The sequence below is a fragment of the Vidua macroura genome, chromosome 8, assembly GCF_024509145.1.
Source record: "Vidua macroura isolate BioBank_ID:100142 chromosome 8, ASM2450914v1, whole genome shotgun sequence".
NCBI lineage: Eukaryota > Metazoa > Chordata > Aves > Passeriformes > Viduidae > Vidua > Vidua macroura.
Window position 1 is genome coordinate 19,656,071 of NC_071578.1, and position 20,701 is coordinate 19,676,771.

The 20,701-nt window shown below is 41.6% G+C and overlaps 1 protein-coding gene across 3 annotated transcripts in view; it reads right to left on the reverse strand.

Annotated features, from left to right (window-relative positions):
• GBF1 (golgi brefeldin A resistant guanine nucleotide exchange factor 1) overlaps nt 1-15,977 on the reverse strand; it is a 102,228-nt gene extending 86,251 nt beyond the window's left edge. For 2 of the 3 annotated variants that reach the window (XM_053983368.1, XM_053983367.1), the window contains exons 1-3: nt 15,837-15,943; nt 10,296-10,401; nt 8,919-8,985 (exon numbers count right to left, since the gene is read on the reverse strand). In XM_053983368.1, coding sequence (XP_053839343.1) covers nt 8,919-8,985; nt 10,296-10,401; nt 15,837-15,844 — 181 coding nt within the window. In that variant the 5' untranslated portion in view covers nt 15,845-15,943. Of the gene's footprint in view, nt 1-8,918; nt 8,986-10,295; nt 10,402-15,836 lie in introns of all 3 variants that reach the window. The other variant, XM_053983369.1, reaches the window with a different exon arrangement.
• Nucleotides 15,978-20,701: the final 4,724 nt, after the last annotated feature.

The window sequence follows — 20,701 nt, forward strand, 5'->3', positions numbered from 1 at the left end:
TACACGGACAGAACTGGAAAACAGAACTTCTTAAATGCTTGTATTAGGGTATAGGTAGAGGCTCAAATAACCAAAGAACTACCATTAACGTATTCAACTAAAAAGCATCAATGAAGTACACCCCTTGACCACCGTAACTGCGTAACTGCAATTACAGGGCAAAAGACATTAGCATAAGCTGTTTACCAACCTGTTCATTTTAACAGGATAGCTAAAGCCAAACTTTAGTTCTATAGCAAAGATGTGCAAATTCTCATTAATATATTTTACTTTTTCATTTTTACTCATCTCACATGGGGTGTTTTTGTCATAATGTCTCACCTGTTCCTCAACTGTCACAGAACTATACACCTGCTTTTTCTTTCACAACACGTTGAATACAACAGTGGTTTGAACTAACAAGTTTTAACTTCACAAGTGCACCATGCAAAAAGCACAGACATATTAACTTCAGAAAGTCCAACAGATGAGGATTCTATGTCTAGCTATGCCCTTCAACTAAAGAAGAAATATCTACCCATTAGGAGTTCAAAGGAAGAGCAGACTGCTTTAACACTTCCAGCAACATTTCCAAGTCACATGGATACAGTACCTCATACAATACCAGTGTAGATCTATCCATTTTCTACAATCACCACTTGACAATTGTTCCTTCTCAAAATGCATTTTAATCTCCTATAATTTTGTGATGACATATACTGATTCACCGTCCCTAAAGCATTTAGATATATTTAACTCCTCACTGTTTTAACAAAACAACAGATTTCCATTCACTCACAAAGTTCTTCCCCAGAAAGTATCTGTTGACACCAACAAAAGCTCATCCATGATTCTTCCATCTCTCACCTCAGAATCCATCACATCACAAAATTTCAGACCCTATCTTCAAGCCACTGTATTGCAGACTTTACATATCAAATTTTGTCTTTTTTGGTAGCTTTGAAAAGTGCTGAAAACCAAGTTAAAATCATGTCATCTAAAAGATGATCAGAATTTTCCTAGGACTGTATGCACCAGTTTTATGTCTTTTCTGGACATATCAGCTGTCCTGTATCATTTTCTAAAGACAAATTACAAAAGCAAGATAACAGATCACAGAATATTCTGAGTTGAAAGGGACCCACAAGAAGCATCAAGTCCAGCTCTTGAGTGAATGGCTTGTGTGGACCCACAACTTTGATGTTATCAGCATTGTGCTCTGACCAACTGAGCTAATATCATCTTGACTGTCCATCCAACATTTTTTTAAGAACTTACCATGACATGGTCCATAACATATTGGAAGATTAATTTTTTTCTGATTGCAAAGAAAACCCCTCAAACCAAGCACAAACAAAAAAAAACCCTTCAGCAATAGCCTATTCTGCAACACTCAGACAGCCAAAAAACTAGATAGTTATTTTAAAAAGAAAAAGCTCCTGCAAGTTTACTTCAAATGAGCAAGCCACCAAGTACACATCCCTCATTATCAACCAATCAATCTGCTGTTTTAATAACAATGTTCTCCATTAGTCTGCTACTTTTACACTTACTTTTTAATCCCCGCCATTCTACTTCTTTTCATCCTTTTTTATTCCACAATAATCATTGAGAGAAGCAGCACTTTATCACAGATCCCTGCACTACTCCTGAAGTAAAGGACACTGCCCAATTGTATCTTCTTTCAAACCTCTCCTTCCAACTCACATCTTGGTATAAACCATACTAAGGATCAGCCAACAACAGCCTGTTTGAAGGACAAATTGAGGTAATCAAAAACCCTGAAGTGTTTAACAACTTTGTATACTTAATGATTTCTCTCTATTGCTGCCCTCTTAAGCTACAGACTCTTTGAGATGAGGAATACTTCAGTATGTTTCTTGTGTATGTATAATCAACACTTCTTGGCAGTCCTATTACATATAATGCAACTATACAAATATGCACCTGCACTTCCTAACGTAAGTTATTGCTTCTTTGAAATTAATCACTTTTGCGACAATACTTTTAACAGGTTAGATGGCAACTATTGAGTGAGGAAAGAACACAGGTAAAAGAAGGAAGGTGACAAAACAGAAGAGCCAATACTTAGTAAACTACTAACAGAATTAAGCAATTTCATGTCTACTTCTACTTCCAGAAGGTTTTTATTGTAAGGCCACGGATCCTTTTCACTACTCTTGACCATCGAACAAAAACATCAGCATCAAAAAACTTGATATAAAACCTCAATGGCTGACTTAAGAGGAACCTTAGCTTCTATGCAGCATCTGGTACTGCCTGTCCACCAAATCAAACTGCAATTTATTGCCCCCTAATGTACATCCATTAAGCCATTTCCTTCATGGCTCCACTTCACACAGAAGCAGTAACTGAAGGAAATAATGGAGTGCCCAACAAGTGGGAAAGTAATTGCTCAACAAGCGTGGAACAAGAGAGAGTCAGTTGCACACCATGCACATGTGGCAGCTCTTCAGAGCCCAGCCCTGCAGTGGTAACAGAAGGCTGGTGTTACAGAACAAGCTCACTGTGGGAACTCTTCCAAGCAACAGCCAGGAGTGCTTGTCCATCTAAATCCTTGGGTCCTTAAGGATTAGGGGTCAGGAAACAATTCCTTCCAACAGCACCACCTCCTGCCTGTACCTGCCAGTCATTATCCATAGAAGGAAGACTTCAGCTCCAAGCTCTAGTGTTAAACTGTATTCAGAAAACTGTATTGAAAGGATGCTTAAGTGGTATTACAAAGGCTGTGGGGCTGAATTGCATAAGGGACTTCAGAAGACATGCATAAATACCTAGTGTGAAGACCACCTTACTGGGTTGGTTAGGTTTTTTTGCTCTAAATATTCTGAGATTCACTCCACTTCTTTCAATTTCATTAATTAAATTTCGTACTACTCAGAAACACAAAACAGAAGATTAACACAAGAGCTAAAACTTAGCTCAAATTAAATCCTTATCAAATTAAGGATTCTACGCAAACAGAGTTTCTCCCTTTCTGTATGTCAGTATTAGTTACAAATATCTCAATTACAAGCTTCTTCTCAGATGTTCTAATTTCATTCAGTAACCTATGTTGAAGGGCTCAATGTACAATTCAACAGAATCAATTAGAGCTCAGAGTGACACCATCCATAACTGACTCCTCACACATTCTGCATAAATGCTGTCCTGCACACAACAGAAAAGCCATGAGAAAGGTTAGGGTGCTCTTCTTGGTGCATCTGTAAATCATTCTTCATCAAAGATATTCCTCCTCCTTTCTTTATACAGAAAGTAAACAAAATCTTAAGTGAAATTATGACAATTCTTGTGCTCATTTTGGGCTTGAGAAGTTCCCATCCCAGCTGAAGTGCAGCTACCATTCTTAGAGCACATCAGTGTCACTCGGGGAAAATCACTAAGAAAGTAAAGCACAAGGTTAGCAAGCACCTGGGAAAAGTCTGATTTATTATTTCTCCAAGAAAACACAAAGAAAATCTATGCCAAAATACCAATATCTATGCTAAAAATATCCCCGAGGAAGATTCAAAGACCTGAGCCATAAGACAGTGATTTGATTAATTTGATGCTACAATGAGATTAAAAAGATTAACCTCACACAGAGTATTTGGAACTACCTGCAGCTTCAAAGCAACAATACTGCCTTGGTTTACATTCTCTGTGCAGCTGGGAGGATGTCTGCATTCATTTAGACTAGAAACTTGCTTTTAAAATGACAATTTTTACTGTATTGTCTGAACACAGTTGGCAAAAATCAAGTCTGGATTCAACCTACAAGCAAAGCATCAAATTTGTCACCTTAATATTCTTATTTCTTATAGTAAGAAAATATGAAGAGAAATAAATTACCACTTTTGTACACAGTGTCAGGTATGGACAGTATGGATTAAAATTGTATGGTCATCCACTAATTAGAGTGAGGCCAAGTTAAAGCTATGGAAGAAACCTTATTCTATGAGTTTCCTAACTTTCCTTATACCCTTTCCATTCTTCTTTAAAAATTCATAGAGAATGCAACAAAGCTAAATGTTAGCCTGAATTGCTTGGTATTCAAAAATACCAAGTTAACACATATGAATACCTGTTACTAAAAAAAAAAAAAAAAAAAAAAAAAATTCCTTTTATTTTTTTGAGTTATCACAAGAACAGACATGACCTATAAGATCAATGAATGTTCTAGGTCTTTGATAGGAAGCTGACATGCAACAAGAAAAAAAAGCTTTTTTTTCAATGGCTGATCTAGATAACATTTCTATCCTTCAATGCAAGCAATGGGAGAAATATCACAGTATGCAGTTCATCATATTTGTTATTTGCCAGTAAGTTCAGGCACTTCCAGCATAAACCCGAGATCTAAATAATAAATAAAATATGGTATTGCTGTTATCTGCAAAGCAATAAGCATCACAGCACTTTACATATCACTCATATACACATCATATAGTGTAATTCCTACACTTCTTGATAAAAAAAAGCCACAAACACTACTTTTTTCTAATTTCTTAACTTGAATGAACATATCGTATTCTAACCATTAGCACTTCAATAGCATCGAGAAGAGGCCACATATTTATATTTACTACCAATGTACCACTTCTTAAAACTAGATCTTTCAGAAAAACTTCAGACATTAATCCAAAATCAGGATAAAATTCCTGTATTGTTTTATACAACTATTAGGTTTTCCATAAAAACTGAGTTTCCAGAGCTCAGACATGAGAAAATGAGTGTGCAATCAAGTCTACATACCAGAAAACTGATGGCTACAGTAACAACTATATTAAGTCAGACACTGGGCAAAGGTTCTCCTACAGTTACAGTCATTTGACCTTTAGCCAGCTCTTAATGCCCCAGCCAACCCTCTAAAGATGGAGATTTGCAGCAGCTTCTTGTCTGAAATAAGCCATGAAAAGATTCTTCTGAACCCACTGTACAAGCATTCATTTAAAATGTCATGAATGTGCATGAAATCAGAGTGCTTCTAACAGCTTACTTTGCAGCTTCTGTTTAAATGCACTAACTCTGAACCACCAGAGGATAAAAGGACTCAAACCTTGCAGTCTGGCACTCATGGACCTAAAATATACACAAGCACCTCTTCACAGGTGTGTTTACCTAGTTTAAACCTTATTTAAATAGACTCTCGATGCACACACTTTCCACAAACACCTGCTTCTCCCACTGCAGTCATGACTTGTACAAGGCAGTTGTATTCAGTCATTCCTGTCCTAAAGCCATCCCACACACCAGTAGGCAGCACTTCAGGCATGCAAATCCTGGTTACTGACTCATCTCCCTGGTCAGAGCAAAGCACAAATTCTGTAATGAGAAGGATGACTACAGAAGTATCTGTTCCTACCTCTACATCATACCAGAATGGTCTGAAGACTTCAACAGCCAGAGAAGCATTTAAAGAAATCCAGTCCTCATGAAATCATGGAAAAGCAGGCTTATAATTAATTCATATTTCCAATTATTTGTGGTTATAAACCTTTCTCTGCTGACCTAGAGAGCATCCTAAGTTGGAACCATTCATGAAAGAGACAGTCTCAGTTATCATTGGATGTTAAAAAGAAGCTTCCTTTTGGTGACCTAAATCCATAACAAAACTGGCAAAATGAACAAATGTTTCAACATCCAGACATATTTTCAGGGTACTCAGTTCACTTTAAAGAGCAGTCAAATGGAAGGTGTGGTGACAGCAGCCCTTGATCCAAACTTTTATCAGTACAGGCTTTCATCAGTTTTAAAATAACCTTTGAAAATGTAGCTATATTTCAATTTTGCATGCATGGACAAAGCTTGGTAGTCATTGCTTAATATGGTCATAATTCAGGACACTGACTTCTGCTTTTTCTAAGCACTAGAAATATGAGACATGCCATCAAATTTAAGCTTATTGTGGTCATCTTAGCATTGCTAGCATTCAGCTATTAAATTTATCTTGGATTAACTTATGCACCACCCAAGACAACAGAACCTCTACATTTCCTTTCTGTTTTTCAGGCAACTACTATCAATAGTCACTAAAGTACATGAAAATGTAGCCCATGAAAATATAAAAATGGCATCCAATAAATCAACTGACAGTGGATCAGAGGAAGACATGCTGTTCATTTTCAAATTATTAAACTCTTTTTATAAATATACATAAAATTCCCACAGAAACTAAGTTTCTCTATCAGAATTTCAAAGAGAAACTTCAAAATATTCAGGTTCAAGGCCCTTAGCTAGGTATGCTGACCTGTAGAAGTGAAGTTACTCTTACAATAATCATGGGACTGTGCTGAGCAACACATCTTCTCTATATGCTTCCTCCAAGAGCACATGTAGATGTAACTGGATGGGACACCATACTTAGTTGCAGGCAAGCTTTCCAGCTTGTAATTTAGTTACTATTGAGGAGCAATACTTTGAAATGGGAATCTTTAGGGGCTGGGGGCATAAAGTGCATCTTTATACCCTTGACCAGGGTATTTCAGCACCACAGTCATGACAGAGTTAATACCCACTAGCTCAGAGGAGAACAAAAGGTACTCCACTGCAACATGCCTAACATTTACATTGCCTCTCTTTGCTCATTAAACAGGTTTTGGTTAAATAATGAACAAACTGTATTACAGACTCCGATGAGAATTCCAAAATTATAAATCAACTGGTAAAGCCCAGAGGAGAATGAAGGGAGTGGGAGGGAAGGAAGGATAATATTGACTAATATAAAGGGCGCAGCTTGACAGTGGATATTCCTGCCACACCTGATCAAACATGCTCCATGGGGGAGGGGAAGGGAGGGAGAGAGCAAGAGGGGAGATGGGACAAGGCAGCCTGAAATTTGCATCCGGAACAGATTAAAATGGGTTCTTGGGGGATTGAGAAAATACATAATATATATTACTATAAATGCAAAATTGTACTAAAAGCTAACTCAAATGTCAAAGATTACAGCTTGAATAAATTTAAATATAAAAGCAATGCGTTTCCATGAGCTAATGAAAGAGACATGAAAGGAAGGTCTAGGGGAAAAAAAAAATCACCTATGTCCCCTATGCTGGGGACTGGACTTTTGATTGCCTGGAAGATGATGCAGGATACTCTGTATCATTCAAAGTATTGCTTGGGAACAAGTCCATGTCTAAAATGGAAAAAAAAATGGAGTACAGCAATGATGTCCTATCTCAAGACACTAGGCAGTAAATAGCAGTCACTGCAGCTGAAACCACCTGTATAAAAGAACATCATGTAGTCAAACCAACATGCTATCATCCCCATATATAACCAATTATTATCTCAGCAGGAACCACACTTACCTGATGACTAATACAAAGGGAGTCTCTGAATCTCTCAGTACATTAAACTTTGCTTTCTCTAACATAAGCAGATAGTTTTTTTCCCCCAACAAGTCAACAGCACATTGTACCTAGCTGCTCTAGATAAATGGCCAGTCCCTGACATTTACTTATACTGCATTTATTTGAGCATCTTGACAGTCCCTGCTTTTGTTGATGAGAAGAGGTATTTGCAATAATGGCAAAGAACTTCAAGAAGCTTAATAAAAAAAAAAAATCATCTCACCGAAGGGAGAATTGTAAAATTTCCTCCCAATACACTTTTGGAGATTGTACACATATCCTACAGAAGGTGAGTGAGCTTACAAAAAAACCCACAAGTCCAGACTGTCATGTAGTCCAGGTACAAGCACAACATCCAGAAATGCAAGCTGTTCAGGAGTCGCCTAATATGTCACGTTCTAACAGAAAAATCCTGCTTACAACCACAGGAAGTTAACCTGGCAGAGAAAAGCAAAGCATTACACTTGCAGGCAGACACGCAAGAAGAAGGAATAAAGGCTTAGAACTGGCACGTGTCCTCAGCACCTCTTGTCATCATCACCTGGAAGCAGCACTACAGTGCTTCTAGAGAACACACCTTTTTTGCCATTCCAGACTCGGCACTGATGCAAGAATAAGCATGCTTCACAGTTAAAAATGTAAAAGGTCCATCTCAAACTAAATTGAGTGCAGTTCTGAACAGTCACTGTAATAAAGGGACCAGAAATGAAATTTACTTTCAAATACTACAATCAGTAAGAAAAATTCCTGGGAAGAACATGCAGAATGCCATATGGAGTTTAGGAATAGCTTCACCTACAGACTCTCAACATATACTTGGGTTACACTTAAACAATCACTCCTGAAACTACAAAACCAGAAAATGTTGGGGGAAGGGGAGAAAGATGGTTTGTGAGAAAAAAAACGGTCAGAATACACACCATAGCGTTATGTACTACTTCTCTAATACTTCTCAATACATATTTCCAGTTTCTTTCAGTGCAGGTGATCACAAAGTAAGTATTTCACTTGAAATCCAAGAGACCCAAATAGAAACAGAGGTCTGCGCTTCACTTATTACATGATGAAAGCTAACAAACCAAAGAATGTGAGGAAAAAACCAGAAAGAAACCACTTTCTAAGCAGATTTTTTTCCATCACTCACAGATCAGAAAGCATAAACAAACCACAAAAAAGCTATGCATGATAATACACCACATTTCATATATTACTACAAGCTTCAGTATATCAAAGAAACACGCATCTTTATAAAACTATGTGTGTGCATACACACACAAATATATATATATATATATATATATATATATATAGGGATATATATATATATATATATATATATATATATATATAGGGATATATATATATATATATATATATATATATATCCCTATAGACAGTGGCAGCAGTGGTATTTCTGTGCTAGTTTACATTGGTATTATTTGCCCAAAAGCATATGCATATTTCCTCTTTTCTTGTTCTTCAATAAATGACTTCTGGATAGTAAATAAGACAAATAAATACACCTGTATATTTACTTGCATATACCCTAGCAGGTGCACATATCTGCTAATTTCTGTAGAAGCTTACCTGTTATATTATTCAGCACTTCTTTTAGGTGGCTAAAGCTATGCAGCAGGGGATCCCTTTCTTCATCCTATAGGTTATATATAGGAAGTAAGTAATTAATGAGGCAAACATATTCGTGAAGACAAATCTTAATAATGGGTCTGTTAAAGACCTCACCATCACATTCACAGAAGTGCTGTGGTTTGACTTTATCGCTGTCAGCATGTTTACACCATTAAATCCAAGAGAAGCATTTTTATTTTCTTGCCAGTGTTCCCCAATATCACACAGCTCAAATGTCAAAGCATAGGTCCAACACTGAGCATTCTGGTTTGGTTTTATTGTCCTTAGAAGTATTCCTGATTAGCGTTCTGCTATTCAATAAATTTCACTGCAAATCTAACTCATACCATATTGAAATGGCTCATCTGGATTTGCTATAATGTTAATCTATGCAGATTGTAATGGGAGCAGAAATACAATGACATTTTATGCCATTAAAATAACTTGAAGAAAGAATCACAGTGCAATATTTATATGAATTAGCTGCATCCTTTATCCTTAGTCTATCTTTATGATATTAAAAGAAGAAGGAGCAGCAGTTTCTCCAAGCTGAGTGCAGCCGCACCCACACCTCAAACAGAGAGGCCGTGAGCTCTAATGAAGAAATGCATGTTAGAAAGAAAAAGGGCCCTGCCCTTTGACAAACTGAAACCACTTGTGCTGGATGGCAGCCATCTGCTACTCATGTGACATTCCAAAGTGCACCACTGATCCAGTGCACCACATCCACACATTTACACTGTGACAGCCATAAACCCACCAAAGCACAGTTAGACTTGGAAACACTGTATTTAGGATTTTTACCAAAGCAGGTTTGAAACTGTTGACAGGTTTTAGTCAGGAATATAGATAGTAGCAACAAAATAGAGCTAAAAACAGATACTATGCAACATGAAAAATTTTAAAATACTCTATATATAATTATTTCCCCAATTTTTATTTCATGTCTTTTGTGATGAAGACTGTCTTCCCCAAGAGGGTACAAAAGATACATAAAAACACTGTGCTAAATAAAATAACACCATATATGGGAATTTCCTGATATCCCCAGTGATAAAGTCTAAATGAGATGATTTCCACACAGAATACAATGTGGGGTTTTTGTATTTACAGGACAAGAAGGTAGAAGACTCCCAGGTTTGTAGCTTTTGCAGCCACTGGCACATGAGACGCCCAAAACAATGTAAACAATTAAGAAAGTTATTCCAACTTTACTTACAAAAGCACTGTAACAACTGCTACAAAAAAACTGAGGTACTTTTCCAAAGCCAGCTGGTTTCTGCCATAGGTGTTTCTAGCTGCTGCTACAGATGGCAACAATTCAAGGTAACTTACCAGATGTGTGTGAGTGCTCCATCGGGCATTACGCTTTATAGCTCCCACCACTGCGTTGATTTCACCTTGTACAATGTAAATGTTCTTATCCACCATCCTGACAATTCTGAAAATAAAGGTAATTCAAATTAATCTCTAGCCTCTTTAGAGTAACTGTCTTCCTCAGATGAAACTAAGTTGACTCTAACCAAGAGAAGACCTGCAGTGATGCAAGGAACTCTTTCAAATTTGTTTTGTGCACGCACAAAATACAAGTTATTACATGTAACAAATACAAGTACTCCATCAAAAGAAGACACTTTTCCATAATGTGTTTTCAAAACCATGAGAGCAGACAGTTAATTCTAACAGCATCTTTGTAATGCAAGAGACCACTTTGCCAAGGCTCATTCCTCATTTTTTTCCCAGTCTATGTAAGTTCACAAAAAGATAAAGTGTTGGGGTACCAGGACAGACATCAATGGCAATGCAGTAACACATGCAGCCCCAGCACTTATGCAAATTCCTGCAGCCCTACACGGAACACAAAGCTAACCTTGTACTCTCCTAAGTATGAGTGGGGTGAATGAGCTGGCCAGAGCAAACCTGCTTGGGATTTAAAATGTTTACAAAAGAAGGTAATTTGTAACAGATGTTGATTTCACACTTGCTTCACAAACAAAAGCTTTCAAGAAAGCAGGAAAGTAAAAAATACATGAGTAAAACCCCACAAAGAAATGAGCAAAACTGGAGACAAAACTGGATGGAACACAGGGAGAAAAAATGAGAAAGCGAAAGGCAGACACTTACTCTCCTGCAGTCTGAGGTCTTTCAGGGGAAAAAAAAACTTAAACTGATGCACCCAGAAAGAGGCAGAAGAGGGGGAAAGAAGTTAAAAGCAAGGAAGACTTGTAATAGACTGAGAAAGAGAAGAGCGAACTTCTATGGGACTGTTCTCTTCATACTAGCTATAGCCCAGATAAGAGTCAAGCATCAAAAAGTAAGAATGAAGGGGAATGAACAGACACAAATGTTTATAAATAAAAAACAGGACTTATAAAGAGGCCAAAGAGTCAGATGATACCATGTCTGTAAATGAGAAGGATTTTGTGATATGGTAGCCAAATAATGAGAATTTTTCAGGAAAAAGAATGAAAGGAAATGAGGACTCCAACTTGAAATCACAACAGGTCATCCATATGGAAGCAAAAGATTGGAAACAGGTGAAACACTGATCAACACTTCAAATCTGACAGACTCATTTAAGGGATTCAGCTGGGAAGGGGAGGCAGGGGGTAACGAAGCACAGAGAATATGAGGAGGACTTCTGCCCACGTAACAAAAGCAAAGCTGGAAAGAAATGGTTTTGGTGGATTACTCAGGACCTCATAAAGATCACCACAGAAATTTCAGAATATACATCCTGGATCTGTCAGGCTTCATGTTAATTAGCATGTCTGAATTATCAACAGTGCTTCAAATACGCAAATATTCTCTGAATGAAAGAGACTAATTTGCTTCAGGAGTCCATAAATAATGGAAAGAAAGCAAAGTATTACAAAAAGATACCTCATCAAAGGACAGCATCATATTTGTTGTTTCATTTTTACAGGTGTTTGCAATAGGATGAATACTCTTATGGCAAAAGTGCTTATTTCATTAAATTAATTATACATAATGGTACTCTCTGGTGTAAGACAATACTTTAAGGGCAAAGACAAAAGTATTTTGTAAGAACAGTCATGACAGACAAATACTGCTTCCAAGGAATTTGCTTGTGCCCTGAAGAACAAAGGTTTATATCCTTCCTCCACAGCTGTATATAACAGAAACACCAATACACTTCCTACTCATGTGGCTAATGCGTGAGTGATGTCCCCATCCTCAATAGTAAACTATTTCATACATTATTCATATGATTGCATTGAAATACCATTGATCACAATTTTTCTATTTCATTTTGTTGTCCTTGTTTTAGTACAAGGCGTGAATTGGGAGATTTCTCCGTCATGTAAAATCCCTTATTTTTTCTTTCAGTAATTCCATTATTTTCTGTATTTCTACATCAGCAGTTTCAGGGCTCAAAATTCTAGTCCAGGGAAGTACTTCTGAGGAAATTCTTTATACACTCATATTTGTCAAACCTAAGTTTTTCCTTTCTTCACTGTTTCAAAACAGTATTGAACATGTAAACTGTGTAGCACCATTTCAGGTATTTGGCAAACTGACATGGAGACATTATTTCAAAAAGCATGTAAATATCAGACAGACATATTACAAACCTTGCACGTAGATACTCAATAGTTCTGACAGTATTTAAAGTGATGCCAAAGCTTAAATGCTGTTCTGCATACTACTGAATCTGCTTGTAAGACTTCTATTTCTTCTCCTCTATTTTTAACATAAAATAATTAAATAAAAAGTTTGTTAAAACTCTGTCGCTCCTGAATGCCCAGCTAACTGCAAGTGGCAAAATATGAAGAAAATAGACAAAAAACTCCAATAAACACCTTATCCTTTTCACCTGATCCTTTCAAGCAAGGGTGTAAAAACTCTGTGTTACTTGGCAGGGCTTTCCTGACACATGAAAACCCTGCAAAACTTAGGGCAGTATTTCATTGCTAACTGTCTGAGAAGACTCAATGAAAATGCACTCCTTTTCTCATTGCAGATTCTATTAAATATAACTTTATTCAAAAGTACAAAAGTTCACTTCATGCATGCTAACAAACTCATTTCACCAGTGCAACTGAAACAACCTGTCATGCTGTGGGTGCAAATTCACACTCACACTCTGAACATCAGACATAGAGCTCACTTCCCCACCAACACTGGGTGGAGATGGAGGGAAATACTGCTTTATATTTAAGCTTGTAGCTAACCAAGCAATAGCATTCCAAGGTAAACCATAAAGCAAATGGACCTTTGCAACTTCATGCTGGAGAAATAAACAGAAAAGAACTACAAAGTAAGCAGGAAAGACAGGCAACTATTTTCAGAGAGATGCACCTTGTAAGCTAAACCCACCATCCCTGTAAAAATTTTGATTTGAAATTTTATTTCAAGTGATGGATATAGCTTCACTAAACTCCAAACTTCCCAAAGGCTACCCCTTTTAAATGATTAGATAATTTATAATTTCTGTATATGTTCCTTCAACTGTAGCATCACCACAAGGAACAACTGATCACACCTTAGAGCTCAGTATAGATATCCTGAATCGAAAGAAGTTTTAAGATTGAAATGAATGCAGTGAAGCAGCAGAGAAAAAAAGTTGCACAATTTACCAGGCCAGCACGGAATGATCAGTTGGGTTTACAGGAGCATGATGGGAGTCAAGCTAAACCACTAGACATTTGTTCAACTTAGAGAAGAAAAAAACGTTAACATGAATTCAGGCTTAATGTTACAAAGCTATGGTCTGAAGAATGGGGTATTATCAAAGTGTTGAACAGGTTAACAGAACTAATACTGAAGATCATCAACAAATTTAAAACAACCTCCCTAGCAAAGGCTTTGTTTCAGCACCTCTTGATCTCAAACCAAGAATAAATGCCTTTCTTGCAAGCAATCAAGCACAAAAAGATAGTGGACTCAATACAGAAACAAATGGATTCAGTTCCGTGGTCTTAAGTTAGGGAAAAGAAAAAAACAAAGAAAAGTATCTACTAAATTTCAAATTATTTTTGGCTCCTTAATCTTTCAGTTAGTTAAACTGAAGGGTTATATAGACTCCTGCTTCTTTGTCAAGACATATTCATATATCTGCTTAAAACTGCAGATTAGTCCTCAGATATGCCCTTGCACAGAAGTGCAACAGGCAGCACAGTGAAAATGACAGCTCCAAACCAAGGCAACAAGATGCCCAGGCCACAAGAAGAAGGGAGGCTGTTAACTTTCACAGCCTCACTGACAACAGCATTGGGAACACTAAGTGGGGAAAGGTCGATGCCTAATCACGTCATAAAAGAACAAAAGCTCATATTCATAACATTGGCAAAACCTTCAACAGTGTTCTATGGATAATAATTTATCACTATTTGGAGACTTCTGAAATAGCATCACATGTAGAATCTTCATATAAGACAAGATTTACACCTGTAAATGTTATTTCACACATGCACTGAACACTCCATTTCTCAGCCTCGGAACGTCTTATCCCTACACATCTCAATAGATAGAAAGCCAAATTATTCCTAGTATTACCACTCCCTGTTCTGCAGCAAAATGTCTGCAACTCTTCTGCAAACAAGCAAGAATTAGCATCAGAAGCAACAAGGTCTGTCAGACTTCCATCAAGTCACTTCTTCCTATCATTAACTTTAGCCTTCAGCCATGGCACCTGATTTAAACCCAGTGATACTACTCCAATAGACAGCAGTAGTGAAAAACAACATGACCACAACATAGAAAGGTACTATTTCAAAGTAAGCTTCTGTTGACCCAAATTTTTACTGTTTATGACAATGTAGGAATAATCTAGATAGCTTCTGACCTAGATTTGGCCACCAGAGTCCTGACACAATACACTGCTACCAAAACAGAACGCACAACCATGAATCACAAACAACTCCTGACAATCTCACAGCCAGCTAGGTTTCCCAGAAGCCCAGGTGGCAATCAGAAAGCTCCTTTTCTTCCTCCTAAACCTCACATGGAAGGTACATGAATGTCTATACAGAAATTTAACTTGCTTGGGTTTTTGAAGTTGTAACCGTTCTGCAAAAAGCATCACAGGCAGCAAAAGTTCAGAGAAGTCAGCATCTTTCTCCAAAGACTAGCTCCTGATGTCTGGACAGAAGTAATAGAAAGCAGTAATTTGTAAGTACAGAAAGGAACTGTGCAGTCTTGGGCATTTAAGAATGCCCTTTGAAAGATAAGCAGCAGCAACATGGCAGCGGTGGTACATCAGAAAGGAAGAGAGGGACAAGCTTCTCTGCAAGCCTCCACACTCAGCTGCAACAGTGAGACTGGGCCTGGGAATCAAGTAGAGAAAGGCAAGTCGTATTTACCTGTCAAAACTGCATAGTAAAAACGGAACCTAAGGTTATTATGGGGAGGGACATTTTCTTTGTTCCAATTATTTCATACTGTTGAAACTATGAAACGTGCCACCGGATGAACTCATAACACAGGCGCTAAGCGAGCTCTGAGTTTTCCCCCGCAACAGCCATGGAGCTGGCCATATGCCAGGAGAAGCCTGTCTCCACCGATTTCAGGCAGCAAGGCACCGTGGCGCACGGGGAGCGATGCCTGTGCAGGTGCAGCGCCCACCCTCCGGCCCGGCCCGAGCCCTGGCCCCGCTCTTCCGACGCCCGCAGCCCTTGGCGGTCGTTGCCAGGCGGGCCCGTGCGCCCTCCGCCCTGTGGGCACGGTCACGCGTGTCAGTCCCGGCCGGCCGGAGGTGCGGCCGCCGCCCCCAGCCGCGCCCGGCCCTCGGGGCTGCCGCGCTCCCGTCCCCGCCCCCCGCTGGTCCCGCAAGGTTCCCCCGCCGCCGCTTCCCTCCCGCCCGCCCCCACGTCGCGACAGTATCGCGACAGGCGGTCGCTGCCCGGCACTGACCCCCGCATCCAAAATGGCGGCGCCTGCTCCCCGCGGCGGCGGCCACTTCACATAACCGGGCGGGAGGGTGGCACCGCGGGCGGGAGGGCTCGGCCCGCCCCCTGTCCGCCCCTCCCTGCCGGCGGCGGCGGAGGCGAGGCCGCGGAGCGCGGGGTCCGCGGGGCACGGGCAGGGACACCGGCCCCGCTCCCTCGCACTGACGTGGAAACCGGCGCACCGTGACCCGCTGCCTGGTTACTGCGCACACAGACAGCCCGGGCGGCCAACCCGCGCACGATGCGCCGCGCAGCTCCCCGCGGCGCCCAATGGGAACACGGTCTGCGACCGGAGGAGGCGGGCCCTGCGGTGACAGCGGCGGGGAGCCAATGAGAGGCGAGAGGGTAGAACCAGCACACCCGCTGGCCAATCGCGGCGCGGTGCGGCGCCGCAGCCGCGCCTGAGCGGGCGCAGCCGGGGCGGCCGGGCGGAAGCCGGCGGGAGGGCCGCCCTCGCAAAGCATTGTGGGCCGGGCCGCCCGGGCCGTGTGGGGGAGTGCGGGCGGGGGTGGCGGCGCTGGGGCTGCGCAGCCCGCGCAGGGAAGCCGTGCCTTTCCGCCGTGCTTCGCGAGCGTTTCCCGACTTGTTCCGCAGCCTCTTGCAGCTCCTCCGCTGGAGCCGTTTGGGAGATGATGCCCCGCAAGCGTTCTGTTCCCTCCTGAGCAGCTCCAAGTCACAGTTCTGCTGTTTCCCGCGAGCGAGCAGGAGGATGCGACTGAACAAAGCACGGAGTGCAGCAGCGCGCCCGGCAGCACCCAGAGGAGCACACGCCGCTTCTCCCTGCTCCGCAGTCCTGCCCCACAGGAACTCTCCTCAAACCTGAACGCAGCTGATTGCTTGCTCAGGTTGCAGCCTTAGTTCATCCGGGCCAGCGATCTCGGCAGACAGAGACCACCATGGAGTTTAACTCCTCTGTGAAGCCACCTTGTTGGCCTGCTGTTTGCAGCAAAAACAATCACAGCTTTGTAGCTAAAGAGCACTGGGCAAAATGAATTCTTGGTGCTGCTCCCACCTTCTCAGGCGCTTTCTACCTCTGTGCTCCAGTAGCAATGCTGTGTGCCTCAAAGGCAGTAATTTGCAGGGCTCACTACTTATTTAAGCCTCTGCCCATTGAACTCGGGACAGAGGACAAGATTTTTGCAGTTACATTACAGTTTTACAGCTCTAGGATCTTCAGTCAGGTCAGCCTAGGGATCAGTTGTGGCAGACATTAGAATGGTCAAAGCAGCAGCTACCCCAAAATCCTACACTCTGTAGGGAAAACACAAATCACTGGAGCCAAGAGAAAGGTGAAAGGGTCAAAAAGTATTCATTCACTTTTAATCACAACTTCATCTACCACAGTGTGACTGAGGAAAGTTCTCAGACAAAGGCTCAAGGGAGCATCCAACAGCACTGTTCGGTGGCCAGCCAAATATAAATCTGAGGCTGACTTCAATGCTGCTCTACGTATCAGTAGCTATCAGACTATTGCCTCATTGAGATTCAACGTGCCTTACATTGAAACTGCTGTTACCTCCCAGCTCTGGCACCGCCAGGGGACCTTCTTCAGCCCGGCTTTGCCTGGCAGCATGTAGGAAGTCTTTGGATTTGGAAGTTTAAGCTGTAATTGCATTAAGCAGCCACATTCCCTAGAGGTGAAACAAGAAAGAGTATGCCCCAGCGGTCTAGCCATAGGCTCAGAAGCTAAGATGTCTTCCTCCAGCCTCTGCTGCAGCCATGGTACATGGCTTGAGTTTCATGGTACATCTTGAGTTTCTCAGCTATAAAACAGATGGTCAAATACTCACCAAGCCCAGATTTCATATGCCACATAGGCAATGAGTGAAGGTTTGCAGAACAAGCAAATTGGTTGCTAGTGCTTTCTCCTTCCCTTTTGCCCCACTCCAGCAGATGCTAACTAAGAGCCTGGTGGTATTTGCCAGACATTTTGAAATCCACAGGAGTTCATCTGCCACTCCATCCATCGCTCCGTGCTCTGGAAAGTGGATTTCAGGTGCTGGCTTAGCCACTGTACACCTTGCAGCTTAATCCAGGTTTGTTATGCCCGCCAAGAAAAGATCTGGACCCCGTTCCATACCTTCTTGCTCCTTCCAGTGTCCACTGTGTAGCTCAGGCTCCTGAGCACATCCTGGAGCCTGAGCACATCTACCCTGTCACATCTGGTGAATTGGACCCTGCTAAGGTGTTATTTATGGAAGCCTGTCACGGAGCCTGAAACCAAGCCAGGCAGGAGCCTTCTGCTTCACCCAAATGCATCTTAGTGCATTAATAAAGAGCAAACATTGCAATGTGCTTTGCATTTTTACTAAGAACCCAGCACTGCATTGTCTGGAGAGAAAAACAATGTGGTATGGCCCCACACTGCCTGGGGAGGAGAGTTCACTCGCACACACTACAGCACTGCGTTAGTCAGCCCTCAGACAGCCCAGCACCACCCTGGCTGCACAGAAAATCCTGCTGATGTGACGGTGTGCCACCAACATCCCCAGCTTGGCAGCAGTGGGGAAACCTAGCTTGCCTGGACTGCATGATCCAGCGGTGTTTGAAGTGAGTGGTGCACAGCTGTGGGCACATGTGGGCAAATGGGAGCACTCTGCACCAAAAGATCCAGGTGTAGGAGCAGGACACTGAATAATCCTTTATCCCTCTATTTCCAAGATAATGCACTAGTTCTTACACACAACATGGTACAGTGAAACCAAAGATCAGACAAGCAGTCTGTGCAAATCCCCCTGCTATCTGGTCAGGAAAGCTTAGCTTTATCTTCACTGCAAAGATGCAGCTTTTCAGCAGCTTCTGTCTTGAGTATTCCTCCTTAGCCTACAAGGAGCTTATGGAAGGGATGCAAACTCACCAAACTCACTGACAATCATCCCCTCAGGGCTTTCCCAGGTACCTGGTCAGCTTACCTGCTTTCACGAGACATCTGAGCAGCCAGCCCCTTGCAAAGAGCACGGTCTCCATGTCACACCAACTGCTTGCCTTGGGTAAGACTCTCAGAAATCCACGCTGCCAACCACCTGCACCTCTGCAAGCTGCACCAGCCTTGTACAGTCCATTACTCTTGTTCAGGCACCACCAGTTCATGGTTATCTTCAGAGTCCAGATATCAGACCCATGGGCACTTATAACACAGAAATTTTCCATCAGGTTAGGTAGTCTGAGAGAGATTAAACTTCTTCCCCTCCTCTTGGAGGCTTTTGCTCCTTCTCAGAGGCTTAGTAAGATCTCTAGAAAAGAGAGCAGAAAGATGGAGTTTCTCAGAAGGTACAAGGAGTTGTCATGGCTAGAAACTATGTACAGCCACTCTTCCCAGAGCTAAGCATCCCAAAACCACTACTGATCATGTGCAGAACACAGTGTTTCTAAGCAGTTGCTCCTTTCCAGAGCAAGCTCAGGTAGAGATCAGCCCAAAGCCAGCTGAAGGATCTCCAAAGGAAAACTGATGTGCATCTGACACAATCTGGAATCCAAGTCAGGACCTACAATTGAAACAGCAAAACTGCTGTTGCAGAAACAATTAAAAGGATTAAAACACTTCTCTGGAAACTACACAAATGATTAAAAACTGTACAAACTATACCAAGTACAGTATTAAACCTGCAGAGCAGACTCCTAAATCTAAAATACCCTGCCCGGTGTTCAACTTAGCCCGTGTCTCCAGAACACTCCTGCACTTCCCAGTGACATCAAGCTCCCCCAGTGAACTTCCCAGTGTAATGTTTTCGTTGTCTCTTCTTGGCCAAGGCAAGCCATGCCTTTTTGGCAGGAGCAAGCCAGGCTCAGTTAGTCATATCTTTGTCACTTCTTGGCTAGACTACAGCTATGTGATACACCTGGGCATGAAGCCCACAGTGATTGTCAAATGCCAACTAGAAGAGCATGCTGCAGTGGCAGCCCTGGCTGCCACAAGTGCATCAAACCTACCTCTGCTCTCTAGGCCTCTTCTGGCATGAAAGCCAAGCCAAATTCAAGCTTGAGTCCTGATCTTTAAGGCATTTGATGGCATGGACCCAGCATGGCTTAAAGATCAGTTAAGACACTGAGATGGAAACCATGATCATCAACAACTCCACCACTCTTCAAGAGCAGTGAACCCATCCAGCATGAGGACCATGTTTGTCTGTGGCAGAGACAGATCTTGTCTGAGAGCAAACTCTTCCCAGCTGGTGAAAAAGGAAGGGTGTCTAAGATGCTGAGTAATTCCCTTCTTTTGCATATCCTACCTCTCTGCCAAGACATGAATCAGGGTCACTCTTGATTTAATTTGCTTTTACATTTTTTTTCTTTTCTATTTTATTTTATTTAAAATAGTGACATCGGTCTCCTAAACCTATGTGAAGTTCTTGTTCTCTTCCCCAGCAATGAAGTCTCCTGCTGGCAGGACAAGATGCACTATAGCTAAGAGGTCTTGGCACTAACCAACAAGATCTACATTTCAACAACAGGCACTGGAGCCTCCCTCTCAAAGACACCCTTCAGGGGTCAGTCCAGCAGTTGAATTGAGGATGCCTTGATGACAGACTTCTTCTGCAGGTCCCTGGATCGTCTGATCCAAGAGTCTTTGCACTGTGCTCCACAGGGAACCAATTTGTGACATGGTGCCCAAGAAAAAATAGCTAAAAATACATTTCTTTCATTATTACTTGTAGGTGTAAGCACAAACTGTTTGCTGCAGGCTACTGTAGGTGAAAGGTTTGGAGAGAGAGGGAGGCAACTGAAAATAAGGTCCCTTCATTGCTGCAGACCTTGTGCACGGTTTTCCACTTCCCTGTGGCATGTGGTGATAGAGACAGACTGCCCAGTGGAAAGTGCTAGTGCTGTTAC